At 43.0% G+C, this 27930-nt stretch overlaps 1 protein-coding gene across 1 annotated transcript in view; it reads right to left on the bottom strand.

Annotated features, from left to right (window-relative positions):
• The window catches only part of dnah5l (dynein, axonemal, heavy chain 5 like), a 44694-nt gene that overhangs the window by 12532 nt on the left and 4232 nt on the right, over window positions 1–27930 (bottom strand). The window contains exons 8-65 of the mRNA XM_062022158.1: window positions 26763–26949; window positions 26530–26695; window positions 26367–26460; window positions 26200–26298; window positions 25951–26132; window positions 25748–25867; window positions 25574–25679; window positions 24459–24554; window positions 24297–24392; window positions 24063–24236; window positions 23899–23988; window positions 23689–23844; window positions 23459–23598; window positions 23213–23364; window positions 22931–23138; window positions 22778–22865; window positions 22584–22707; window positions 22350–22525; window positions 19368–19460; window positions 19192–19295; window positions 15783–15879; window positions 15639–15719; window positions 15290–15544; window positions 15081–15230; window positions 14819–14937; window positions 14609–14745; window positions 14377–14539; window positions 14157–14268; window positions 13962–14090; window positions 12508–12707; window positions 12284–12437; window positions 12102–12212; window positions 11869–12024; window positions 11675–11803; window positions 11393–11608; window positions 11177–11323; window positions 10925–11097; window positions 10795–10865; window positions 8365–8472; window positions 8117–8304; window positions 7785–7979; window positions 7569–7703; window positions 6164–6221; window positions 5962–6093; window positions 5683–5900; window positions 5489–5623; window positions 5127–5393; window positions 4922–5056; window positions 4740–4847; window positions 4506–4673; window positions 3130–3336; window positions 2947–3039; window positions 2649–2885; window positions 2512–2577; window positions 1072–1212; window positions 864–995; window positions 682–792; window positions 466–620 (exon numbers count right to left, since the gene is read on the bottom strand). Coding sequence (XP_061878142.1) covers window positions 466–620; window positions 682–792; window positions 864–995; window positions 1072–1212; window positions 2512–2577; window positions 2649–2885; window positions 2947–3039; window positions 3130–3336; window positions 4506–4673; window positions 4740–4847; window positions 4922–5056; window positions 5127–5393; window positions 5489–5623; window positions 5683–5900; window positions 5962–6093; window positions 6164–6221; window positions 7569–7703; window positions 7785–7979; window positions 8117–8304; window positions 8365–8472; window positions 10795–10865; window positions 10925–11097; window positions 11177–11323; window positions 11393–11608; window positions 11675–11803; window positions 11869–12024; window positions 12102–12212; window positions 12284–12437; window positions 12508–12707; window positions 13962–14090; window positions 14157–14268; window positions 14377–14539; window positions 14609–14745; window positions 14819–14937; window positions 15081–15230; window positions 15290–15544; window positions 15639–15719; window positions 15783–15879; window positions 19192–19295; window positions 19368–19460; window positions 22350–22525; window positions 22584–22707; window positions 22778–22865; window positions 22931–23138; window positions 23213–23364; window positions 23459–23598; window positions 23689–23844; window positions 23899–23988; window positions 24063–24236; window positions 24297–24392; window positions 24459–24554; window positions 25574–25679; window positions 25748–25867; window positions 25951–26132; window positions 26200–26298; window positions 26367–26460; window positions 26530–26695; window positions 26763–26949 — 8240 coding nt within the window. The remainder of the gene's footprint in view (window positions 1–465; window positions 621–681; window positions 793–863; window positions 996–1071; window positions 1213–2511; window positions 2578–2648; window positions 2886–2946; window positions 3040–3129; window positions 3337–4505; window positions 4674–4739; window positions 4848–4921; window positions 5057–5126; window positions 5394–5488; window positions 5624–5682; window positions 5901–5961; window positions 6094–6163; window positions 6222–7568; window positions 7704–7784; window positions 7980–8116; window positions 8305–8364; window positions 8473–10794; window positions 10866–10924; window positions 11098–11176; window positions 11324–11392; window positions 11609–11674; window positions 11804–11868; window positions 12025–12101; window positions 12213–12283; window positions 12438–12507; window positions 12708–13961; window positions 14091–14156; window positions 14269–14376; window positions 14540–14608; window positions 14746–14818; window positions 14938–15080; window positions 15231–15289; window positions 15545–15638; window positions 15720–15782; window positions 15880–19191; window positions 19296–19367; window positions 19461–22349; window positions 22526–22583; window positions 22708–22777; window positions 22866–22930; window positions 23139–23212; window positions 23365–23458; window positions 23599–23688; window positions 23845–23898; window positions 23989–24062; window positions 24237–24296; window positions 24393–24458; window positions 24555–25573; window positions 25680–25747; window positions 25868–25950; window positions 26133–26199; window positions 26299–26366; window positions 26461–26529; window positions 26696–26762; window positions 26950–27930) is intronic.

Here is a 27930-nt window from a genome sequence, read left to right as displayed (position 1 = left end):
TGGATTTTACTTTTGAAAATGTTATTATTGTGGCAAATTGGTTGTTAAAGTTAAGGATGTTTGTGATTTCTGATCGTTTGTGAGGGCACCAGAGGGACTTTTGTATGTTTGCGCATGATGATAGAGCAGCGCATACAGCACAGTTCAGACTGTTGTTGTTGGCTTGTTCATAAAGAGAAAGTTGATTCATCACCTCCTTGTTATGTTTGTTTGATGTAAAGTACTGTATAGCACTTTACATTGTGTTCAAAGTGTACAAACCTTTACGAAAATATGTACTTTTGTCGAGGCTGGAACCCATTATACATATTTACATTATTGCTTATGGAGAAATTTGCTTCACTATACAAACTTTTTGATTTACGAACCACGTTGAAGACTAATTAAGTTCGAAAATCAAAGTTCCACTGTAGTAGCAATTCTCTCAACAAGTTTCAGTAACACGTGACCGTCACTTGATGTTACCTCGTCAGCGTGATCTGGAAGGTTTGGTAGCCGGCGATGAACGATGCCAGTCTCGTGAGGCTTTGCTTGCCTGAACCGCCGACACCTACCAAAAGGGCGTTCCCCTGCGGCGTCCGCAGCATGCGTGAGATGCGTACCAGGTGGGTCATTGCGTCCTAAGGGAGAGACAGCACATCAACACGGCCGCCAACGACATAGCTATGACAACAGGGTAACCTTGAAGAAGACCAGGTCCATAGCTCCGCCCCTCAAGGCCTCGTTGTACTGCTGCTGAAAGACACACAGGCGCTCTGCCAGTGCATCCAGCGACGGGGTTGGCTCATACACCTGTCAATGAAAGCCACATTTTGGTCGACAATCAAGAGAAATCGCAGCGTCTTGACCTAAGGTGAGCACACCTTTGGAGCTTCCAGGACGGAATTCTCCGGCTCGTCTCCCGTTGCTTCTGGAGCATCTCGCAAGAAGTCCACAAAGCTGCTGTCCCAATGAACGTGCTCAGTTAAATCTTTCCCATGATCCTCTATTGTAATCTGATGAATTGTGGACATAGACGCAATAAAAAAAATCAAAAATCATGACCGGAATATCAAATGCGGGCATACACACCTTCACCAGGAGGTCGCTGAAGGTCTGTGTGTCGCTGCAGTCGGTGAAGCGGTCGGCGAGCACTCGGTTACATTCGTGATGAAAAAGGGCTGCCAGGATCTCAACGCTCTGACAAACATCTGACGTGATGGCAAGAATGCCCTGAAAAACAATGATACACGAGAACGCTTCATGCTGCCCTCAGCTGGTTTCTCTCTGAGTGGCCCAGCGTTGGCATTAGAGATCAACGGATTATTGACATCGCTATTTGGCATTTTGACTTAAACCGGTATTTTAGATTTTTTTTAATTTTTTACTTACACTACAGAACTTACACAACAACATAACTCAATCAGCAGATACAATACATATACGAAAGCAGTATTTTTTTTAATTATAATTACTGAAGTAGATAGTAATAACCATTTTTCAAGCCCTTTTGCCCAGCATAAGAAAAGTTTCCTTTTTGCTGGAGCCCAATTAAATAAAAAAAAAATTTAAGAAAAAAAAAATACTGTCATTGTCATTAATTTTCCCCAAATATGATTAATATTTGACAATAATTTATTTCAGTTCTTTTCCCGGCTGCACAGCTACGTTTACCGCGTCCTTTTCTCTCCTTGCAGAGCTGGTCGTCTGCTTACAAAACGTCCAATTTTCCCCGCAAATCCAGTTTTTGTCCTTCCTTCCTGGCATCTCCCCGGTCCTGTTTTGTTTGTTTTCATCACTGCAGCGATCGAATCGCTTGACAAGCCTCCCTCTGTGACACTTGGAGCATGGCGGGTTTTATGTTCCGTGATTCAATCAATCATGGTGCCGACAGAGATAGATTTACATCAGGACGTCAGAAAAGATTTATCTGCAAAAAAAATCTAAATTTTGTAGAATCCTGACAAACAGGGGACTTATTAAATAAGTAAGGAAGATCAGGCACTAGCTCACACATTCTCTTACTTTCTGTAACACCCAGGAAGAAGTGATGTCAGCCAGCTTGAAAAATGTCTCAATTATAAGATACAGGAAGGAACATGGAATTGTTTTTCTTTAAATGTCTGCAATATGTCAGCGTTTCTCACGAAGAAACCTTATAATGCATTATTCCATAAACTGCTATGAAATTGTGTAAAATTGAGTACATGGCAAGTTTTGATGTAGAGAAAACCTGTATTTTTACCACTTTTCTAAGAAGATTTCCCATATTGTGAAATGCAAATGTTGATGCTCCTTTGACCCGCAGCACTAGACAGACAGAGTTTGTACAATCCCCTGAACATCAGTGCCACATAAAACATTTTAAAAAATTACTTAAAGCCTTGTCTAACTGACATTTACTATTCATGTTTAGCTAACTTTTATTGCAAATGAATATAGGCTCCAAAAATTGGTTATCGGCCTCCTGCATTACTAACATTTGGTATCGGCCCTGAAAAAACTATATCGGTTGGTTGCTAGTTAGTTTACCTGCCAGATTCTGCTCAAGTCCCTCAGGTTGAAGATGTAGTGGAACTTGGCAGGAGATGGCAACATCTGCACAAACATCACCATATTAGAGGCTTCCAAGAATAAAAGTATTAAGTGGAGACCAGACAAGTCCTGACCTTGGCCTTCACTGCCTGCCACACCCGCCTGCTGGTGGGCACAAGGGCAGCGGCAAGGTCGCACACAGAGGCTGGGAATCCCCTTTCCGGGCAGAAGTAGCCCTGAGCCATGGTGCCGAACACCCTATCGATGGACGAGTTGGAGGGCAGCGTGCAGTTGAAGATGGAGAAGTGACGCTTCAGGCGCTGCGGGATGTCGTTACGGCCGCCTCCGGGGTGGATCATGGCCGCCACCAGCTGGGACCGAAGATGAGATTACAGTTCTAAAAAGTTTGTAAAAGTACCTGCCTGGGTTTACCTGAACATCAACCACAGTAAGGAACTCTCCTGGGCGATCTAAACTATAGAAACCTCCCTGCTCCATCAGCTGACGCACAATCTCATTGGTTATCTGGGTAGGACAGGGGGCAAGGACAATGCTTCAAATACAGAAGGAACTGATAATAGATTATTATTTTGCAGTGAAACAATCAGAGCAGACCTGGTCGCCCCACTCGTTGATGATGGGCATGTTGATGTCGTCAATGAAGACGGTCATCAGGCGCCCGGCAGGTGGCCCGTAAATGGCGCCCATTCGCTTATCGATGTAGCTCTCGATGGTCCTCTGGAACATGTTGGGAGACGTGGCCGACGAGAAGTTCAGTGTTTTGGTGAGGTGGATCTCTTGGTCGAGCTTGTTGGTGTATCCCTGCAGAGGGAGCCAGACAGAAGTTCCTGCAGTTAGTCCTTCTCAAATAGTAGGGCGGACCCCCTGGGGGACGCGTTTGACCACGGGGAACATGCTTTATCGGTATCATGCAGTGTCATGCTTCGAACCCCACTTCGAAAAGCTGTGCACTACAAAACATGCTCGTTGTAGCCATTAATCTTGACTTCCTTATTTTGATCAAATAAAACAGCACACATTGTTTTATATGTTTTTGTTTTGCAGGTTAAAGTGTTTTATATATTGAGCATTTGTGTTAATGTTGCTGATCAATTTGAATTTACTATTATTTATTGAGTTTATAAAATTTTATTTTTCAGTATCAAATGGTGAAAAAGTAGTTTAAATAAGGATTTTTGTTTTGTTTTGCAGGTTAAAGGGTTTTATATATTGAGCATCTGTGTTAATGTTGCTGATCAATTTGAATTTACTATTATTTATTGAGTTTATACAATTTTATTTTTCAGTATCAAATGGTCAAAAAGTACTTTAAATAAGGATTTTTTTTTTTATTCCAGTCAAACTGATGCACTTACAGTATATATTTTCTGATACAGACTAAAAACAATGTAAAAAAGCATACATGAGAACGAGTGCAAAGCAGCATCTTGTGTCGTTTGTTGGGATTAATGTATGAAATAAGTTGGACGAAAAACTTGACATTTGAAATTATTTTCAATAAATCAATTATAAAAAATATATTGAGAAGGGATACTAAGAATGCAAAACTAATGTGATGGTGCTTTTTCATTTTTTTGTGATAAACAGGAAAGAAACCATGTATAACTGCGTCATAAGACATTGGCAGTTGTAAATACACTGGGATCGGTGTAATAAGCTTTAGCTTCTGCCTATTCCATTTCAAACTACTAATGTCCTCTCTTTATTTGTCCATCTATCCATTTTCTACCGCTTGTCCCTCAAATGTTTAAATGCCTGAATAAACTAAACCTGAACCTGAAAAACAATGTTAATAAAGTTGTTATTTGTTGAAGTTTTATTTTCTATTTTATGTTTTCTTCTTTAATGATACAATGTTATGCAGAGGTGTACTTATAACAATTTTATAGACAAATTATACTATTTATAGTAACAGTGCAGAGTGGGTGAGGGATGCTAAACACTGAGTGCTAAAGCTACAGTACACTCACTTTAATCATGACTGTCTTGGCTGTGCCTTGCTCTCCGATCAGCAGGACTGCCTTCTGCTGCTTCATGATTGTTTGCATCAGGAAGTCTGTCCTCACATTGTCCACATTCGGAACCAGAATGGAAGAGTAGTTTGGAACGTGGTCTTTGGGGTAAATGTACTCTGGGACCTGGATGATTGGGAAAATGCTGTTACTTGCTTAGCGTTACTTTTAGAAGTGTATCCATGCGCAGACCTTGTTGGACCAGTGCTCCCACTTTCCCTGCTCAACCACAGTGAACTCAAAGATGGTCTGCTCGTCCTGAGTGTGCGGAAGGTCCAGACCCCAGCTGTGGTTCTTCATCTAGTAGTTTCAGTTTGTTTTGTAAGATGGCTGACAGAGGCCATCGACGGCTCCTTAAATGTAACCGCACAAACCTTCAGGAAGTCTTCCATCTTGGCCCTGTCGTCCAGCTCCAGCAGCGCTCCCAGAGACCACATGACAGCAAACACAAACAGTCGACCCACGTTGCCATGGCAACTCTGTTTTTCTTCTGCGGTGGGGAGCAGACCCTGAACCCCACATGACAAAAAAAACATACTACGTTGGGTTTCATTGTCGCATCGTGCAATCGTGTCTCACCTGAAGAAGGTCGATGGTCTGCCTGATGTACATGCACTCCAGCACTGCCATCTTTGGACTCACAGCAGTGGACACAAAGTCCAACAGCGCCTGGTAGCAGATGTCGAAGCAGACTTTGAGGGCGATGGCTTGCTCTTCCGGTACCTTCTGCAACCAAGCCTGCAAGATGGGCCTCCAGCTCAGCACCGACGAGCTCATGAACACCATTCCGTTGCGGGACACAGTAGCTGGCGAGGCGTTGTCAATGTTGTGTGGCTCAAAGACGATCTTGAGGCCCAAAGACATGACGACTCATTATCTGTATCAAGAGCGCTTACTTCCTGTCTGCATAGGAAGTGGCAAGCACTACGCTGTGTGTCCACCTTGCAGCAGGGCGCCATGGGGATTCGATCTCCGTTAGCCAGCGTTAGAGTTTTGTTGTCATCAAGAACAGAGTTGAGGTTCTCAATCCAGATGGCGTCCACTGGTCCATCCAGCACGATCCAAACGTGTTCTCCCTGACACACATGCAGATGTTAAATACCTTCAACACAGTTACTTAGGAGCTTCATTTCACCTTTTTGGCCTTCAGAGTTTTGCGCCACAAAGTGGAAAAGACGCCGTCCGTCCAGTCATTGGTGGTGACGTCCAGCGTGCCGAACATCTGCGAGGCTGTGATGGCTTTGGGGTTCATCCTCATCTCTCGGTGTGGTGCGCCGCAGTCCGACATGGCATTCATCAAAGTGTGGATGCAGGTGGTCTTCCCGGCGCCGCTCGGACCCAATGCCATCATTCCTGCGCGAGAACATCGATAAACAACGCTCGGCATTGCAATGTTCGGACTTCAACAAGGTACCGTGTCGGACGCGTTGTGTCTCGTAAAGCTGAACAAGCTTGAGGATCCACGGAGGATGGGGGATCAGACCGTTCAGCTGAGCTTGTTTATGGATGGATGACTCTAGGTCAGGATAGCCAGCTTTATCAAGAACTAGTGAGGAAGACAGGTGGAACGTGGGTCAGGTAAGTCTAATCAGAAACGTGTTCATGGTGTGACGTACCGATACCAGGGAAGAGATCGTTAATCAGACTTGTGAAGAGAGGCTCGTCCTCATCCACCTACAAAACCAAATATGGTTACAGAAGTAGACGAAAGAGCTCACAGCTAGGGCTGGACGATAATGGCAAAAATAATAATTCAGATTATTTTGATTGCTATTGTAATCACAATTAATTACACGATTATTCATTAATTTGAAAACATGAGTATTTATTGTACCACCAAACTCAACTTTAAAGACAGATTTAAAAAACCTGGATGTAAATTAGTAACGAATAAACTAAAATAATAAATAGCAATAACAATAATTTAAATAACAATAGCAATATAAAAAAAACAAGACAATTTCACAGTTTGTCTTTAATAAAATATTTTTACCTTTTACACGTATTTTACCACCATATTGTGTGCTTTTTGTGTCAAATACAATTTAATAAAGTGTTTGTTAATTAAATGCAAAAATCCTCACATTTATTGGTGCCATAAATCTTTGGACAATTTTGACCAGTATTTTAGGTCTAAGCATAATAATTGTGCAAATGTGTTAATAAGTACTTTAAGTACATTATGCCTGTGTAAAGTTTTTTTTTTTTTACCTTTATTTTGTTCGTGCAGTCAGACCGGATGTGGCGTATTGCGCTATTATTGTGAAAGGGGGGGGGGAGTGTGCTGTGCTGCTGTTCTCAGCTTGAAGAGTAAAGAGACGACTTGAGGCTGTAAAAAAGAGCGAGCCTCTCAAGTTGCGATCACTGTTTGTACATTGATCTTACATCCATGAATGATGTCGTTCACAACAACACAAGCAGATGAGATGTGTTGTGGGTGTACGGATTGTTCCTGCTAGTTTTAGATTTGTAGTTTAGTTGTTGTTTCAAGTGGCCATCTCGACATTGTTGAGTTCAGGAGGGCCAGCGTTTGAGTGTGTCGGGGGAATAAATGAGCTCTCCGGACTCATTTTTTCCCAAATAAATGTCTTTTCACATTTCACTTACATTTACGTCAATTTCCCTGATATTATTTTGCATTTGTCAGCGGATTCCGTTTTATTGGCCAATTATGTGACTCTGTCCGCGGTTAAGTGAACGTGGAAATCATATGCCTTCTTCTATTGAGTTTAGTGATTATTGATTAGGCATACGAGTGCTGTGTCAAATAAAAATAGCAATCATGGTGAGATCCCAAACTTCTATAGAAATGCTCTTTTTTCCACTCATTCGCTTTTCATCTGTTTCACTGTCACAAGCTCCGGAATTTGTATGCACGTTGCAAGGCCCTTTAATCTTTTTTTTTTCCGATCATTATATTTTCATAATCGTGAGAAGACTTAGTGGAAATCGAAATTAAAATGTATTAACTGTCCAGCCCTAGTCACAGCTAGAAGCTACTATCTTGCTTTTTTGACGCACCAGTTTGGACAAGTTCATGTCTCTCAGGACCCTCATGACCACAGTCTTCTCTGGTTCTGATGGGTTGGATCTCTTGACTGAGCCCAGCGTCCTCAAGACTGACAAAATGTTCCTTAGGCCAAAATCATAATGGACCTAGGGTCATGGCGACAAGATGGCGACTGAAGTAACCGATAACCCTTGACAGGTGAAACGTAACCCCTTTTGTCATCTGACCTGTTTGGACAGCTGCTCCTCACACAGCTTGTAGAGGGTGTAGAACTTCCGACTAAGGACCTGGTTGTCACGGAATCCAGCACTGGCTAGTTTGACCCTCATGATGATGGCTCGGTCTGGAACCATCATGGCTACCGTACGGAACTGGATCTTGAGGTTCTCTGGCAGCTCCTGGCGACCGGCGTAACCAGGGTTCTGCAGAACCAGGAGCATACGGGTGAAAATAGAATAAAAGTATTCACGATGTTAAGCTGTGGTTCTGAGGAAGCTCTGATGTTCATAAAATAGGAGCGACCTGCAAACTAATGTTCTAACTGTTTTAGGTCCATTACCATGGTGAGGAAAATGCCAAACTCAGGGTCCATGCTGACTACATCTCCGTCAGTAAAGACAAACTGCTTCTTCTTGTTCTTCTTACACTGCAGGACGATGTAGATCTGCTGAGCAGCGACCGAGAGCACCGGCAGCTCAATGCGGTTAAACTCATCGAAGCAGCCCCAGGCGCCGGACTGGGCCAGACCTGCAAGAGTGACCCCGTGTTCTAGTTGAGTCAGCACTATCGACTTGTTCTTTAGCTCACCTTTGTAGATGCGCCCGAGTCCTCTGTAATCCATCTGGTCGGAGCAGTTGAAAACCACCACGTACTTCCCCAGGCAGCGGCCCATGTCCTTGGTGGTCTCTGTCTTTCCTGCAGACAAAAGATGCAATGGAATAAACAATTTCCAACACAAATCGAAGTTTCTACCTAGGGATGAGTATCGCTTAAAGTTTTACTGATACTAGTACCAAAATCGGTACTACTGTAAACAATGCTGATGCTGAAAGAGTGCCAGAACCGGTACAAAAAAAGGCAAGTTGAGCTGAATTGTTATCTAAACACTTCCATAATGTAAATAAAATATTATATGAAATAAAACCCATCAAAATAATTACAGAACACAGCGAATATGCCAAAAAAACAAAACATGCTTGTCAGACAGGATTTAGCGGGCTGCGCTTTTATTACGAAGGGCATTTGGTGGTTGCTGTGTTTTGACGAGGACAAGGCTGTGTTCAGATAAAAAGTACCTGCCTGCCTGCACAACATTGTCATCTTACTAGACCCTCAATCACTCTTCTGTTGTAGTCCAGAATTTTGAGGTTCGTGAATACACTCGCCTTTCTTAACCATGATTGGGGCATAATGAGGAAGTTTTGTGGCACCGGCGAAATGTCTGTGCTGTGTTAAACGGGAACTGCTCTTACTTTGGAATTTTGCCACTTATTCACAATCCTTATGTGAGACAAAAAGACATATGTTTTGCTTTTTTTTATATATATATACATTCTAACTTGTAAATAAACACTAGCAAGAGTCAGCTAACAATGGAGGAAATTCAATTTTCTCTATTCCGCCCACAAAGCGTACTATGAAACATCCAAAAACCTCCTTCAATGTTTTATATACATGATGTAAGTATATATGTAATGTAGTAAGAAGCACATTCATAAGAACATGTAATATTTACATATTTTGCTCATTTTAAGCATACAATGCCGTATTAATTTCACAGACACGTCACCACGTTCGTTATTTACTTCAACAACAACACTACTTTTAATGCAGACAATGACTACTTTGGGACAAATGATGCTTCAGAATCTTATTGTTTTGAGCCTGAATATACAGAGTATGAGTTACAACTTTTAGAAGTTTTTTGCCATTCTTCCTCGCCACGCTGTTCTTGTATGCACTCTGTGTGCGCGCGTTGACACTCAACATCATGCACCTCGGCTCCGTACGTCACCGCCGCACCGCAGCATACGGATGAAAAAAAAATGTACCGGTATTTTTCAAAGGCCGTATAGTATTGTTTTTAATTTATTAGTATTGTTATACTGCTACATTACATTATGTTTGTAGCAGGGCTGTACAGTATACTGGTTCTAATAAAGTACAATAATGTATATTATCTGCTGGATCTACTCTCTTTTTTTTTGCTGCAGCTGTTATATATACTGTAATATTGTACATGGTAATTGGGATTTGTTATATATATTGTATAAATTATATACTGTATATATAATATGTAAATATCACCTATATGTTATATTTATATTGCTATGATGGTACATTACTTTACACCTTTTGTTTTCGCCCTCTTTTTGTGGCCTTGTGTTATCTTTTCCATCCTTTGTAACTGAGCTACTGTGTGGAACAATTTCCCTTGTGGATCATTAAAGTTTGTCTAAGTCTAATAAAACAATCGCTTACTGTACAATGTTTGCTATCTCTGGGATGCTGACTGATGGGATGTTCATATCTTCCTGTTTGAAAAAATAATTAATTACAATCCTCATGCAGGTAAAAAGGCAAACAAAATGTGAGACTTTTTGTGACTTTCTCACCAACTCCAGGTCTAAGTTCAATGTCAAAGTTGACCAACTTCTCAGTTTATGGCCACAAGAATGAACTTTTACCAACTCAGATGCGATGCAGCAGCTCAGTATGTCAATAGCTGCATAATTGAGTCACCTCTTTGCGATCACGGCGCCACTAAAAGTAGTTCCTCTGCATTAGTGCTTATAATAACAATATACAATATACCTGGTTAAAATTCAGGTCACGAGATGTAAATAGAGTATTGTTGGCGGTTTTTGAAGGTTTTTTAGAAGGCTTTAGAGTACCGCCTTTTGCTGCATTGTTTGCCACCTCGTACTTGCCGTTTATTATAAATTAGAATGCATAAGTAAAGAAAAAATGTGTGGTCTTTAAGTTGTCTTACATAGAGATTGTGAATTGTAGGAATAATTTCAAAAAAGTGCAGTTCCCCTTTTGGAGCGAGAATAACATTAAAAAAAGAGTGCCAGACTCTCTGTGTGTGACTGTTTTGATAGCTTCACTAATGTGTCAATGCATTATTTTGCACCAAAAGCAACTTTTTTTCCGGTCTGGTTACTACGGTGCACATTGGCTTTTCAGGAACCGAGTTTCGGTACCCATCCCTACTGCTACTAGAGTCTGCGTCACCTGTTCCTGCGGGACCAGCCGGAGCCCCGCCCATACTCATGCCCAGGGCCTGTGACAGAGTGATGTAACACCTGGAAAAACATGCAGACAGCTTCACTTCAAGTTTCATATTGTTATGGGTCATGTGTACCTGTCGGTTAGCGGTGTGATGACCAGTCGGTCAGTGCAGCCCAGGTATTCATTGCAGTAGGTGAACGCCACATCTGTGATCTGGATCACACATTTGTCTCCTTCCTCCATGAAGTAGAACCTCGATTGCTTCTGCCACTCAAAGTCTGACGCAGACCGTACGTTGAGATGCACCTGATAGAGACGATGTCAAACATTTTCTGGCCCTCTGTTGAATCTCAGTGAGTTTCTCAGCGTCTATCATTCTTCCCACCAGCTCATCAAAGATGTCCCTCTGGTGGACGTGAATGGTTATTAGCGTCTCGTATTTGGTCCTCTCGTTCTTGCTCAGATCCCTGGTGGTAATATCGATCAGCTCATTAAGGAGGTCTAGGAACTTTTGATTGGTTGTCTGCATGATCTGCAAGTCAATCAAAGAACAATGACAATTAGTTACACTTAGCCACCCACTTTCAAAATAAAAGCACACCTTCTTGTCTGACTTGCTGAGGATCAGCGCCTCCTCTGCATCTCTGGTCCAGATCATCTGGATTCCCAGCAGGCCCACTTGAGCAGGAAATGCGGACTGGAACTCCACAATTTTCAGACTTGGCTCGCCAATAGCCAGATAGGCTTTGCGAATAATGGCATGAAGGGTCTGCTGCACACCGGCCAAAAGCTGGCCCATCCACACCTCCACATTCCCCTGGGCAAAGGAACCACCAAGATAAGATTGGTGTCCTTTGCGTCATTCAGAAGTTCTACAACTAACCTGGGCCAAAATGCTTTGGCTCAGCTCCACAGTTTCACCCTCTTGAGACTGAAAGCTGACAATCTGGTCGTATACCTTCTCGCTGAATACGACTCTGTTGACGTTGTCGAAGAGACTTAGCAGGTGAGGCTGAGAGGAAGAGATGATGAGCATGAGTTCGTTAAACATCAGCGGATCAACACCACGTGTCTTGCCTGGATGGTGTGTGAGTCGGAGGCCTGGCCCAGGATCTCCAGCAGGGCGGGGTCAGACACGAAGAAGAAGCGAGGAAACACCAGACGCTTTTTTTCCAGGTAACCTGACAGAGACTTCTGACAGACCTCCAGCTGCTCCAGCAAGTGAGGAAGCAACTGGAGAGCAGAAGAAGACCACAAGGGTTAAAACGAATGTGGGTCTTACTTTAAATCTAGGGCTTTTGCGTCTGCACCTGACTCAGCGTTTCGTCTCCAACGCAACACTGGACCACGTTAGTAAGTTCGTGGGCTCTCTGCATGATCCTTTGCCACGACTTGTCTATGTTCTGGAAGCGTTTGGCCTCCTAATGATGTTCAAAACATTAGTTAGCTTAGCAATTAGCACACAGCAACATGCAGTCACTTGGTAATCTACTTGAGGCAGCTGCTTGGCAATGTCTCCACCCACAAACACTGCCTCCAGGTAGATCCACAGGTTCTGGACGGACAACCACTTCTCAATGATTTCTGAGGTGTTGGACAGTTTCTGGACCCAAATCTGGATGGTCGGCTTGAAGGGAACGTTGTACCTGCAGAGGGAGGAGTCACATTGGCCCTTCTTCTTTTGAGCAGGACAAAATGTTCTCCGCTCTGCCGTACCTGTTGCTGAGCAGCGAGGTCAGAACCATCAGACTGTCCTCCATCATGGAGATCTTTTCAGCGGTGTCGGCTCCTTTGAGCAGCAGTTCCCCTCTCGTCCTGAAGGGGGAAAAGCTGAGCGTCTGTCCGCCCCACTCTTCTATCACGTCTTTGAGCTTGGCGTCAATGTCGCGCTCTTTCACGGCACTTATGCACACGTCCTGACACAAAAATAGTTCACGATATTGGAACTTAGGTACTTACGTGCCATGCTACTACAGTAGAACCTTGATTTACAAAGACCTCAATTTGCAACCTTTTCGGTTTATCAACATTTACATCGCGCCAAATATGCCTCTGTGTGCGAACCATGTCTCTGCGTACAAGCAGTTCATTCTTTTATTCATTTTCCGTGCCACTCTAAGCCTTAGAGTACTGCCATTTTGATTACATCACTACCTGTACACACGGGCGTGGCCATTTTGAAGAGGCAAGGCCCCCTCCGTCACATCCTGTTGACAAAGTCATTACTCGGTCGTCACTTCTCAGTGCTTCAGCGCATGTTCCTTTTCTTGCCACTCACCAAGTTTTGTCTATTTTGCTTATTCAATATGGGTCCAAAAAGATAACAAACCAACCTGAAAAGATGGAGGGATTTGCTGTGGACTTAAAAAGGACTATGCGTGGAGTGGCGCACGCATTGCTGACTTGGGTCGCAAATATGGAAGAAAAACGTCCACAATTGCAACCATTGTAAATGAGAAGAACGTTTACATGGTCACCGACTTTGCCAATGGGGTAAAATATCTTTGTAAGGAGGGAGAGAGAGTGCAAAACCAGGTCAAAAAAACGTTGTTTGTGTGGATGGATGAAAAGCAGCTAGCAGGTGATGGCATTTAAATGGCGAATTGATGTCCAGAAGTGACCATGCTGGAACCAGCACAGAAGAAAAATTTAAGGCAAGCCGTGGGTGGTTCAAAAAGTTTAAGAAAAGGACAGGACGGGACACAAGCCGATGAAGGATCGCCTCCCACTGCTAGTTTGTGCTAATGCTCGCGGTGGAAGGTGAAGCAACTGCTTGTTTACCACTCTGAAACTCCCAGACAAGGTAAACAAATGTTTCCTTTTTTTGTTTTTTATTATAGCAACATAGTTGTTAACGTTTTGGAAAGCACCGAAGACAAAGGGACTTTATGCGTTTTGCTGTTGTTGTGTTTGAATCATAAAGAGATTGGTCAGCCATTACCCCCTTGTTATGTTGGTTTGCGTATACAATATATGTATATACACATTATAGTGTCTTCAACATTTGCAAGATTTTTTTTTACTAAAATAGGGACTTTTGTTTAGGCTAGAACCAAGTATTCATGTTTACATAGTTTCTTATGCGGAACTATGCTTCACTACACAAACCTTTCCAGTTTACGAACCATATTCAAGAACCATTAAGTTGGTAAATTGAGGTTCCACTGTACCTCAATGTCTTCCTTGTATGTCAGCAGTGGAGCAGCCATGATGTTTTGGAGAGAGAAGGTGTCCAAGTCCACTTGGAAACTGTGACCTGTCAGCTCGCCGAGTCGAGTCCAGTGTCTGGGCAGCATGGCCTGAAGATTGCGCCAAACGTCAGACATTGTCTCTTTCCGCGTTTTGTTCATCAATCAGCGCACCACCTTGTTGGCCATCATGGCGAGCAGAGGACACATCTCTGTGAAGTCGTCAATGGTTTTCTTCAGGTCTTTGAAGGCCGGCCAGTCTTTCAGCGCCTTTGGAAGCTTTCTGATCCTGAACAAGAGGAGAACATGATCAGTTAAAATGTTGTTCCTTCATCAGCAGTCCAGAGGGATGTCCTAACGTGTTTGGATGACATCATCTGTTCTTAAACAATCTAACCGATTCTGGAAGTCGAGCAGCTCGCTGTTGATCTGCTCTATGTTGAGGTCGGCCCACAGGAGGTCGTGGTAGTTGGTCACGCTGACGACGACAGTGTTGTAAAGACTGTAGAGTTTGGAAAGCAGAGCTAATTCCCTCCTGATCCTCTGCAGCTCAGGATACTCTGCAGAACCGGGACTAGAAGTGAGCGGATTGGAGGGACATGGGTGTTCGTTAGAAGGCGGGGTTATACCAGTCACTGGAAGTCCGAAGAGCTCCTCCCCGCCGGAGCAGGTGGTGTACTTCCTCCAGATCTGGTCAAACTCGGCCTGGAAGCTCTGCAAGCGGTCGTTGGCCTCAGCTGGAGCCACACCCTCCACGCCAGGACCTCTGGAAAACACTTCCAGATGTTACATCTTTGCTTAATGCAGGGGGACAGAAAAGATGTGGGCCGAGAATTCACCGATGGTTGTACTCGACACAGAAGTCCTGAATGTGGTTCTGAAGGTTTTGCACTTCAAACAGCAGGTCGGCCTTCATCCTAGGTTGGATCTTTACCAAAGTGTTCTGGTTCTGGACCACCTGGAACCAAAAGAGAGAGACAGAGAGAGAGAGAGAGACACACACACACACACACACACACACACACACGCTTTTAAAGACCTGAAAGAGGACAGTGATGAAGTCAAACATGTAATTGTGAAAAAAATCTTAGATTGTCTCACCAGGTCTTTGAGGTTCTTCCAGGCGTACATGAGCCCGTCCACACGTTCTGCATTCCCATCCTTGAACAGCAGATCATGTTTGTTGAGAAGCGTGAAAGACTCTTCCAGCGGACCGATGGTGGTGTCCATGTGGACCTCCGCCTCTCGGAGCTGAAACAGGAGGGGGAAGTGAAGCAGTAAAGACATAGAGTGTGAAGGTGCTGTCTGACCTCCATGAGAGCTGCCATTGCTCCTCGGACGTCCTCAAGGTCCGTGATTGGACGCTGCAGACGCTTCACAAGACTATCCACGAATGACAAAACCTCCTCCATGTTGGCAGAGGCTTGGCGGTTTAGCGCTGTGCCAAAGTCCCGTTTCCAGACACGACACTCCTGAGTGAGCGCCATCTTCAGATCCTCGGTGTCAAAGAGGATTGAACCCACCCTGTAGAACGCCGGGAGCTCTGAAATCTGCATCTCCAGCCTCTGTGTGGACGGCAAAGCGTCAGGCCGCGTACATGCTAGCAAGCATAGTGTGTGGTCTATGTAACATAGTTAGTATTCTCAGGTGTAGACTCACCGTGTAGAAAGAGATCTGAGAGCTGAACTCGGTCAGCGAAGGCTCGGACCGCAGGAAAGTCTGCACCTCCTCCTCTGGATCCTGGACACACATCTTAGTCATCTCACAAAGACAAGGATGGAAGAGAAGGTGGACAAAGGTAACCTGGTGCCACAGCGTGGAGAAGTCAGCAAGGTCGCTCAGCATCTCGACAGTAGCGGACTTGAGGGAGGAAACGACGGCGCTGAGCTGCATCACCAACCTGCTCACAAAAACATCATGAAGTCATTCATTGAGCTATCCATTTTCTATATACGACACTTTTTCCTCTGTGAGCTATGTCCATTTTCGGTGTGTGACCAGTCATAATTTTTTTGTGGCACAGAAGTCGTCACAAAAAGTTGAATTATGACTTTTTAATCTCATATTTTCATTTCCACTTTTATTCCATAATTATGACTTTTAATGACTTACCATTTGGGTATATTTTGTGGCGGAAACAGGCTTATAGAAGTCGCCATAAAAAGTCAAAATTTGACCTTTTATCTAACAATTATGACTTTTTATCTCATAATTATGAGATAAAAAGTTTTAACGTTTTATCTCATAATTATGATGTATTATTTCGAATTATTCAAGATAATTTACTCATTTATTTCGATTTCTTATGTCAAAATTATTACTTACCATTGGGGGAATTTTTTTGTGGTGGAAAAACGGGTTTCCATTTGGAATTTTGACTTTTATCTCATAAGTATGACTTTTTATGACTTACCAATAAGGGTATTTTTTTTGTTGCAGAAACGGGCTTCCATATGGAAGTCATCATAAAAAGTCGAATTATGATTTAAATTATGACTTTTTATCTCATAATTTCAACTTTTTACGTCATAATTATGGCATATCTTGTCATAATTTTGACTTTTATCTCAAATTATGATTTTGGATGACTTACCATTGGGGGTATTTTGTTTTTGCTGGCAGAAAAAGGCTTCCATACGGAAGACGTCATAAAAAGTCAAATTATGACTAATCTCATAATTAACACTTTTTATCTCATAATTTAGACTTTCTATGTCATAATTATGACGTATCTCAAAATTTCGAATGTTATCTCATAATTATGACTTTTAATGACCTACCATTTGGGTTATTTTTTGTAGCAGAAACAGGCTTCCATACGCAAGTCAGCATAAAAAGTCAAATTATAGTTTTTAATCTCATGATTTTGACTTTTTATCTCATAATTAGGACTTTTTATGACTTACCTTTTTGTGGCGGCATGGAAGTCGTCAGAAAGAGTCGAATTATAACTTTATCTCAAAATTACAAATTGTTATCTCATAATTATGACTTTTTATCATAATTGTCATAATTATGGCATATCATGTCATAATGTTGATTTATCTCAAATCGTGACTTTTTGGTAGCTGAAACAGGCTTTGAAAAAGAAGCCAACTGTCAGTGTGAGCCAATGTTTTCCATATATTTATTGGTCTCAGCCTGCTACAAATGCGGATTTGGTGCTTTGGTTTCTCTCTGGCTTATAAATTATAATGGAACTGTGGCAATAAACATTGTAACTTGCTTCGTATGCTTCAAAACACACCAATACACTCTTTATTTTTTTCCAATCAAAGTCAGGATTAATGGCTACAATACATTTGCGTAACACAGCTCTTTTTAATGGACCCCGTGGCACATTGTAGAAAAACAAAAACAACAGGAAAAATAGAGCAAAAATGCACAACGTAACAAAAAACAGCTAAAATGTTAATTCTAATAATGAATAAGAACACAAAGATTGGTCTTTAAATATATGTTTAATCTTTTTATTGGTTTATTTAATTACAAATTACATGATGTATTAACAACAGTATTGTTTGTTTTTTATATTCAAAGGCTCCATGCCACTGCTGTTCTTTTCTTAATATACAATAGTTGACTATTTGTATTTATGATCACATTTATAAGCACCATTTTTTTGTTTTGATATACTAGGAGGCTATGGAACACTGCTGTTCTTTTTTGAATGATTAGTTACCTCTTGGCAGCTGCTATTTACTGTAAATTCTGAGTGAAAAGATGTTGAAGCATAGTGATCTCAACTATTTGACACTTTGAAACAATTTTCAATAAAGCATTGAATTTAAAGGGTGCATTGGCCAGTTTTTTTTTTTAATTATTTCTATTGTGGTATCGAATAAGTATTGAAAATCATGGAAAATCCCAGGTATTGGACTACTGAAATTGTAATACCCCTATAGACAAAATAAGCACTCACTCACAGCTATGGACTATTTAGAGAAGGGGTGTCCAAACTTTTTCCACTGAGGGCTGCACGCTGAAAAATTGAAGCATGCGGGGGCCATTGCAATATTTTTCCTTTTCGAAACCAATACAATATTTTTTGTAACCCATAGGGCTCCCCTCAATTTTGATGAATGTTAAAGGTCCTGGGGACCCAAAAGGGTCTCAGCCATTAAAGTTTTAAAAACAAGTCAGGTATAAAACTTTTTTATTTTACTTTTATATATATATACTGTATATAGATCAACTTCAGATCCATTCATTGACACAAACATTTTTTTGTTTTATGCCCTTTTTGTCAAAGTAACCTGTTTTTTATGATAAAAGCACAAAATATGCAGTATTTTCCCCTAAGCGATGTCCAAAGTTGAATATTTGATGTGAAACAATTGGAGCCTTAAATAGGTCAATAATTCATGACAACATTGTTTTTGATTCAATATTGTTTTTTTGAGCAGTGACAGTTTAAAAATATCATACTAAAAATGGTTGTTCGGTGAAGTTTCAGGAAGTATGGGGTGGTTTCCTAAAATATGTAAAAGAGACTGATTTCTAATTTAACCCCGATTGAAAAGTAATTGAAAGGTAGACATTTGATGAGCCTTTTGTCTGCTGTTGTCTTTTGCTGCACCGTGTTGGGGACATTCAGGAGTGCGGAGTCTGTGGCTTCATGTCAATACTTGCCTTTACTTTTTTGACTGATGTATTTTTTTTTCAATATATTTTTCTTTCATTTCATATATATAATTTTTGTGGGTAACTTTTTTGGGGGACATAAAAAAATGTGTTTAATTGTCATTCTGGACTGTACATGTCAACAATCCAAAAAACAAATAATAAAAAAAAATATCAGACTAAAGGTCTCAAGAATCCAAAAGGCTTTCACTTAAAAAAGTGTTAAAAATAACTCATATATCAATATATTTTATTTTGACCTTCAAAATCATGAATCACGCCTATTTGCTCTTTTATTCCACCTTTTATTTTTTATTTTGTAATAGTATTTTCAAAATGGGTGTGGGTCATTTAAAAAAATAGCTGTGGGCCGCACTTTGGACACCCCTGATTTAGAGTCCAAAATTAGCTTAACATGCATGTTTTTAGGATGTTGTAGGAAGCTGGAGTACCCAGAGAAAACCCATACACGCACAGGAGCAACAAGTAAAAAGCATTGACTGTGAGGCCGACATGCTAACGACAAGCCCACCGTGCGGCCTGCTCTTTAAGTCTGCTTTTGATTTTTGTCTCATACCACATGGCATACCTGCTGACATCTTTGTGTTCGGCCAGCTGGCGGTACAAAGGCTTCAGAATGGGCGGCTTTACCGGGACGTCGTCTCTCGAGTCTCGAACGGCCGCTTGCTCCGCCTAAACAGACAAGTTATGTCCGAGGTGTGGTTGACTGTCACCATAATTGCCTGACAGACTTGAAGAGTTTACCTGCTGTTGTTTGTAGTGCAGGTGGCAGTACATCCACAAGGGGATGTCCTTGGTCACCAGCAGGATGGCGCTCACCAGCTTGTTGACGACGCTCTGGATCATTCAGCAACACCATGTGACCAAGTGGACAAAGCATTGAGTGGAGCGTTCCTTTTCTCAAGGGACAGTGACGTACAGTGGAATTTCCATTTACAAACCCCTCTATTTGCGAACTTTAAAATCGAGCCAAATACAGTATGTCATGTCTGTGTGTACGAACGCTTCATTCATTCATTCTGTGTCCCACGTGTAGGCAAAAAGCAGGGCGCGGCATTTAGGGAGGCACAGTCTTAAATGTCTCTTGCTGCGCAGTACACTACCAGTCACTTCTCAGCTCTACTACAGCCTGTGTGCCTTCTCTGTGTATTTTCGCCTTTTGACAAATTTTGTCCATTTGCTAACTCAATATGAGTCCGAAAGCGTGGAAAGAAGCTGGGACTCGCTGCGGAATTGAAAGAAAATGACTATTTGCAAGGAGTACATTAATGGCGCTCGCAAGTATGGAACAATCGACAAAGCAGGCTTGGTAGCGCAGCAAGTTTTAATTGTGATGAGACTGGACTTTCCTGGACAAAGATGCCAAAGCAGACTTATTTTCACAGCGGAGGAGTAGAGCTAGCTCTCGTTCAGCGGCACCTCTACCAGAGCGCTCTCTGATCTCTGCATGCTCCTTTCTCTTCCTTAATGATCTATTGCTAACTATGGATGCTGATGCGCCATCCATGTTGCTGCTACTTGATCTCAGCACTGCTTTCGATACCGTTGATTATAACATTCTATTAGCACGTATCAAAACACGTATTGGTGTGTCAGACTTAGCCTTTTCTTGGTTTAACTCCTATTTTACTGACAGGATGCAGTGCGTCTCCCATAACAACGTGACCTCGAAGTATGTTAAGGTTCCGCAGGGTTCAGTTATTAGCCCTACACTCTTCAGCATCTACATTCTGCCACTGGGTGACATCGTACGCAAATCCGGCATTAACTTTCCCTGTTATGCTGATGACACCCAACTCTACATGCCCATAAAACTGACCACCACGCCACATTGTAGTCACCAAGAGGCGTGTCTAAATTAAATTAAACAATGGATGTCCAGCAACTTTTTGCAACTCAACGCTAAGAAAACGGAAATGCTGATTATCGGTCCTGCTAGATACCTGCACTTATTTAATAAAACCACCTTAACATTTGACAGCCAAACAATTAGGTTAAGAATCTCATTATTATCTTCGACCCAACGCTCTCATTTGAGTCAAACATTTAGAGTGCTACTAAAACAGCCTTCTTTCATCTCCGTAATATCGCTAAAATTTGTCGCATTTTGTCCACCACCAACACTAAGATCATTATTCAGGCGTTCGTTACGTCTCGTCTTGATTACTGTAACGTATTATTTTCGGGTCTCCCTATGTCTAGCATTAAAAGATTACAGTTGGTACAAAATGCGGCTGCTAGACTTTTGACAAGAACAAGAAAGTTTGATCATATTACGCCTATACTGGCTCACCTGCACTGGCTTCCTGTGCACTTAAGATGTGACTTTAAGGTTTTACTACCTAAGTAGAAAATACTAAACGGTCTAGCTCCATCCTATCTTGCTGATTGTACTGCACCATATGTCCCGCCAGAAATCTGCGTTCTAAGAACTCTGGCTTATCAGTGATTCCCAGAGCCCAAAAAAAGTCTGCAGGCTTTAGAGCTTCTATTCGGGCTACAGTACTCTGATAGTACTCATTAGAAGCATGTAAATCCCATCTTAAAACTAATTTGTACACTCTAGCCTTTATATAGGCCTCTTTTTAGACCTGTTAATCTTCCGTCTCTCTTTTCTGCTCTGCCACTTTCTCTTTCATAGAGAGGTTATCAGGTAGCCACGGATCAGCTTCCACGGAGGAGGCACTAGCTGTTTCAAGTTGGCACCCGGCATGAACCACATTTCTTTGCATCAGTTGGTGATGTCTCTGCGCTGCTGACTTGTCTGCATACAAGAGGATCCACTGCTGGCCCTACTATGAACTGGACTCTCACGTTATTAACGATCCACTCGGCATCCATTGCACCGGTCACCCAATGGGGGGTCCCCACATCTGCGGTCCCTTCCTAGGTTTCTTGTTGTTCCCATTGGGGTGAGATTTTCTTGCCCTGATGTGGGATCTGAGCTGAGGATGACGTTATGGCTTGTGCAGCCCTTGGAGACATTTGTGATTAAGGGCTATTTGATTGATTGATTGATTGCTCCTCCTTTAATGTAAGTAGTTGTTTTCTTTTTTAAAGGTTTTTTATTGTAGCAATATGGTTGTTTAGTATTTTTATGATTTCTGATAGTTTGTGAGGGCACCAAAAGGACTTATGGGTGTGCGCGCGTGTTGGCAGAGCAGCGCATACAGAGGAGAGTTCAGCTGCTGGTTGTTGTTTTGGATTGGTAATAAAGAGAAAGCTGATCCATGACCCTCTTGTTATGTTTGTTTGATATACAGTACTGTATAGCACTTTATATTGTGTTAAAAGTGACATAATGACTGAATTAATTAATTACATATTACAAACTGTTGTATATACTAATTCATAGATGTTATTTTATTATATAAAAAGGTCAGTAAATGATTTTATATAATTGTAAACGCTTTGAAGTGGGAAAGGGGTAGGATTAAATAAGCTTTGCTTCTTCCTACTCCTTTTCGGGCATGATGTAAATGAAATGATATGAAATTGTGTGATGTATTATGATGTAAATGTGTTCATGTTCGAAATAAACTAAAAGAAAGAAAAGAAATGAAGTGTACAAACCTTCACTAAAATATGGACTTCTGTCGAGGCTGGAACTTATTATTCATATTTACATTGTTTCTTATGGAGAAATTTGCTTCACTATACGAACCTTTTGATTTACCAACCCTGTTAAAGAACCAATCAAGTTCTTAAATCAAGGTTCCAGTGTACCTGGATGTCATCCAGGCTCGGTCTGAGGACGATATTAGGAATGGTGAGTTGGACTGAGGCTTTAAAGAGAGGAGCGGCATCTGATTGGCTTCTGGAAGAGGAGGCGGAGGAGGGGGTGGACGAGAGTTTGAGGACACCAAGTCGCTTCTTCAGTGAGTCCAGGCAGGACGTGGTGGCTGGGGAAAGATGGACATATAAGGATGGAGAAAAGAAAGACGTTTTTGAGTGTCAGACCTTTAACCAGAGCTTCAGTGTTGCGATGGCACAGCTGACCAATCAGGTTGTAAAAACAACAAGGGAGACAATTCAGGCAGCGAGTTTTTTGTTTGGAATCTGGATGGAGACACTGGAAAGATCCCTGAGGAGAAGACAATTCATAGGAAGTGACACAAAGTCACAATGTGTGTGTGTGTGTCTGTGTGTGTTACCGCGAGGTTAACAGTATCTGCTGGCTTCATGTTCTTCTTCAGCTCCTCAATCAGCTCAAACACAAAGCTCTCCACCTGCCGGCTTTGCCTGATGAAAACACACAACTGGTTGAAAGTGGCCCTGATTTGATTGACAGTTTGTCAGAGGCTTACTTATCCAGCGTGGTGGCGGCGGCGCGGAGCGAGAGGTCCGCCTCGGTCAGGAAATCTTGAGGTGACACAGCCGAGTCCTCGGGCAGGACCAATAGGCAGCAGGAAGACATGGCGTCCAGGAGACGCCCGATGCGGCATTCCAAAACATCGGCGGCCGCTTTGGCGACCTGATCTAGCCCTGCCATGGCTGTGTACACGCCTTCTATGACTGAACAGGAAAAGGCATGTTTGATTAAGAAAATGGCCGCTCGTCACACTGTGACCCAGTCCTCTCCTTCCTACATGTGTCAGTGTGGAGGGCAGCCCAGGATAGGATGGTGAGTCCAGGTGAGAGGGACGCCTCCACGCGCCCAATAAAGGCCCGCATCAATGGGCGGAGCAAAGATGGGATGCGGCCAAGCACCTGGCTGTAATCCTGTAGCAAGTCCTTCAGACTGGACACGGTCCAACAGGACAAGATTAGTTATGGTGCAGGGGATCAGAACCATAGGAAGGTTGAAATTATTCATTGTATACAAGTGTTCTCACCGCTGATACAAAGATTTAATTTCTGCTTCCCTGGAGCTTATCTTTACAATGGCGTTTGGCACCACCACCCCAAGTTTGGTCATCCATCGAGCATCCTGAAGCACCTCCAAAACCACAGGGTCCAGGTTCACCAAAATCTGCTGAGGAACAAGGTCCACAAAGGTGTCAAACCATGCACTTTATGATTAGGTGACACTTCCTGTCCACAAGTCATCACACTTCCCATTCACCTGGTTGTTCTCATGTCTGACCAGCAGGGCAGCGTTCAGGAGGTGTGGTACCTGCTGAGCAGCCTGAGTCCACATCTGCACGTGCACAAACTCGTACCGCAACAACGCCATGGCTATCTTGTTATAGTTCTGGATCACCTTGGTCATCTCTGGCCCCTGAAGACAACGTCATTAGGATATTGGTGGAGATGTTGATTATTGGCAACATACCTTGAGGACGTCCAGCTTCTTCTTCAGGACCAACATGGGACACTCGACCTTCCTAAAGAGCTGACGACACCACAAAACCCGAGCTGCAACCTGGGAGGCGAACAGACCAATGACGTTACCGCTCGTTTCTTTGCACTGTGATCAGATGGCGAGTCTCCAGGTACCGGTGGCAAGTTGCGTCCGGAAGGCGGTCTGTCCCGCTGTCTCTGATATGTCTTTTTCAGCACCTCCAGCTCACGTCTGTAACGCCGCAGCAGCAGAAGGTAATTCTGCTTCATGTCCAGATGAGCCATGGGACCCGACTCGAAGGCCGCCATCAGTGCCAGGATCTGGTCCATCTGAAAAGCAAACGCTAACTGTAGCCTCTTGAAGGCTCCGTTTGATGTCGTGGAACTTACAGGCAAAGACTGACGGAACCAGAAGTCCAATAGACCCTGAAGGTCCAGGAACACGTCCCTGACTTGCATCTGGAAGTCTACGTGGTCGCTGTCAAACTGACGAGAACATTCAACGTTGTGTGGACATTTTGGACAAAGTTATTGCTTTGTTTCTTTGTTTACCTCCAACTTACGGTGGTCCAGGATGTCGTAGGTTCTAGACATGGTGCTGGACAGGATGTTCTGGTAGCGAGCATAGATTGGCTCCACGCCATCCACCTACACGTACGGAAATGTCAATGTGGTGACCTCGCCATATGTGTAGAAAAACTGGGCGGAGTTAACCCTTATGGTAGTGCTCCTGAAATAGTGGGGCGCCGTGATATGTGTGGGGGGACGTGAGAGGGAATAGCGTGTATCTTGACACATACAGATAGATTAATAAATAAACATTCACTTCAGGGGATGCTTGAAAAGACACTATCAAGAAAGATATTGGATTGCGCTACAAACATGACGTTACTACCAAGAATGTATCGGGGCGGATGCAGGTTCGAAGCAAAAAAAAAACGGCGGGAGAGTTTTTTCGAAGGAATTAGTGTAGAACTGCGAACTATCAAGCTGGTGGCTGTTTATTTCCGATACCTAACATTAGCATTATCATTTTGATTTGAGCATCGAAAGTCACGTTCTAGTTTAGCAGGGACAGAGCCAAGGCAGCATTGGCCAAAAATCCCTCATGTTTGAGCTCATGCAAGCGAGTGACAGCCGAGGCAATGTTGATCCTTGACTGTCCTTTTATCCGGGTAGGCTGCATTTTTTTTTGTCTCCTCAGACAAAACTTTTCGTTTCTTTGGTTGTTTTGGAGCTTCGATCATGATAGCAGTAATAGCGCGTAGGCGTTTTTCTTCTTCTTCTTTTAGTTATCTGGCGGCACATAGGCGTTCGCATTGACTTCTGTCTTTTTAACAAATGGGGAAAGGGGGAATGACATATGCCGTAAAGCAAGTCGGCACATTTGCAGTTTTTTGTGTGGCAGGATTCCTGCCACCCTCCTCAACGTTGCTAAGTGCCAGTGAGAGCAGTACAGATCCCCTCAGGCCATGACAGAGGTGTCCTTCAACTAGTTGTAAGTCCATGTATCATCTCAAACGTTATAAAAATATTTCATGAAGGTTGAAAAGTTACTTAATGCTACTTTGATCCAATGCTTCATATATAGTGGGGTGGGCGCCCCTATTCTGTCTCCTAGGGGTGCCGTGACAGAAAATAATTGAGAACCACTTCCTCAAGGAGACCTTGATGCGCTGCAGAGTTGCCAGATCCTCCAGGCAGGACGCCATGTCGGCAATCTTCTCCAGGCGCCGGCAGAAGGCCTCAAACTTCCCAAAGATGTAGTTCTCGCTGCACACAAACAAAGATGGCCGTCATTTTCACCACATCATCATACAGTAATTATATCAATAAGGTACCTGAAGTCAAACTGTCTGCATGTTGGTTTCGCTTTTAATTTGTCTCGAACGGCGTGGAAGCTGCGCTGGTACGCCGCCTTCAGACGCCAACACTCTGAGATACGCTCGAGCAAGACGGGCCTTTGACGTTCACACACCCACCATTTTTACGCCAATACTTTGTGACGGGACACGCTGCCTCTGACTGCATCTGATTTGCGTACCTGCTGATGTCCCAAATGTGGGCGGCGCCCTGTGTCAGGTATCTCCTGCAGGCGCTGATCATGTGATTGGTGACCTTGATCAGCAGCGACGTCATCCTCTCTGAGGTGTTGTAGTAACCGGAAACGGCGTGGATCATACTGACGGCGGCCATCAGAGCGGGAACGTGCTCCAGCATCATAGCCTGGTTGAGACGCATCGAAACATCAGCAATGTTGACAAACAATCCAATTATACTTCTTTTTTAATACCGGCGAGCTTTTCTGCAGCTGCTTGAAGAACTTCTGCAGGGTGAGGAGAAACTTCACGTTGTCTTTGGCCTCGTTGGCCACCACTGTGATGTTGGCGTCCTGAAATAAAAGGCACCTCATGAGCAGAGTAGGCTAACCGCAGCTGGCGAAGCTTTGTGGACACTCACCAGCTCCCTCCACGCTTGCAGCGTTCTGGACCTGGCCACCTGCAGAACTCCAAGAGTCCTTTTCACCTGAGGACGCTTCAGCTCTTCTACCAGACTGACACACACACACTCATCAACATACTGCATGTTCAAGGAACAGCATGCTAGGCTCAATGTTAAAGACCTGCTGAAGGTGACCATGCGCATCTTCCAGTGCTCCAACTCGGCTAAGGGTCCAACGTCATCTGCCTCCTTCCTCATTTGCTCGCTCTCAGTCAGCAGTCGGCGAATCTGGTCGGCCCACGATGCGACCACGCCCTCTAGCTTCTCCATCAGCTCGCTGTCATTGGCTGAAGCGCAGTGACTTCAACACGGTGTCTGAAGATCACCGTGGGTTTGGACGATTGACCTTCTTACCTGCTGCCGTGTAGTCCGCAGGGCTGCTCAGCTGATTGATGATGAGAGGAAGTTCAAGCGGTTGCAGCTGAAACATCTTGGTCATGTTGACTTGCAACGAGTTCAGGTGACTGACAAAGTCGTCCAGTGAGGACAGGAAGTCTTGGACGTAAGGACAGGCGACTCCGTCCTGCACGCCGCCCCACGTCTGAGGACAAAACATAGTAATTGTGCCGACTTCACCATCTGTCATTAGAGTGGGACATTTCTGTTTTCGTGATTTGTTCACTGACTGTAATAACAAACCTTTGTTATTTCTAATATTATCAGTGAACATTTCACTGTCTGTCATAACAGTGGGACATTTCTGTGTTTATGATTAGTTCAATATCTAATAACAAACATTTGTGGTTACTTTATTTTCAATGTAAACGGTTGGACATTTATGCATCGGTGCTTATTTCACTGTCTTACCAGTATCAGTGTACACTTCACTGTGTGTCATAACATTGGGACATTTCTGTGTTTGTGATTAGTTCAATGTGTGTAACAACAAACAACAAACATTTGTGGTCCCTTTATTTTCAGTATGAACAATGGGACATTTATGCATCGGTGCTTATTTCACTTTCTATATTACTAGTATCAGTGTAAACTTCACTGTCTGTCATAACAGTGGTACTTATCTGTGTTTGTGATTAGTTCACTGTCTGTAATAAACATTTGTGGTTACTTTATTTTCAGTATGAACAGTGGGACATGTATGCATCGGTGCTTACTTCACTGTCTGTATTACTAGTATCAGTGTACACTTCACTATCTGTCATAACAGTGGGACTTTTCTGTGTTTGTGATTAGTTCACTGTCTGTAACAACAAACATGTGTGGTCCCTTTATTTTCAGTATGAACAATGGGACATTTATGCATGGGTGCTTATTTCACTGTCTTACCAGTATCAGTGTACACTTCACTGTCTGTCATAACAGTGGGACTTTTCTGTGTTTGTGATTAATTCACTGTCTGTAACAACAAACATGTGTGGTCCCTTTATTTTCAGTATGAACAATGGGACATTTATGCATCGGTGCTTATTTCACTGTCTTATCAGTATCAGTGTACACTTCACTGTCTGTCATAACAGTGGGACTTTTCTGTGTTTGTGATTAATTCACTGTCTGTAACAACAAA

This window comes from Entelurus aequoreus, linkage group LG15 (assembly GCF_033978785.1).
Source record: "Entelurus aequoreus isolate RoL-2023_Sb linkage group LG15, RoL_Eaeq_v1.1, whole genome shotgun sequence".
NCBI lineage: Eukaryota > Metazoa > Chordata > Actinopteri > Syngnathiformes > Syngnathidae > Entelurus > Entelurus aequoreus.
The sequence above is the reverse complement of the archived record's forward strand: the minus strand, read 5'-3'. Positions and strand labels throughout refer to the sequence as shown.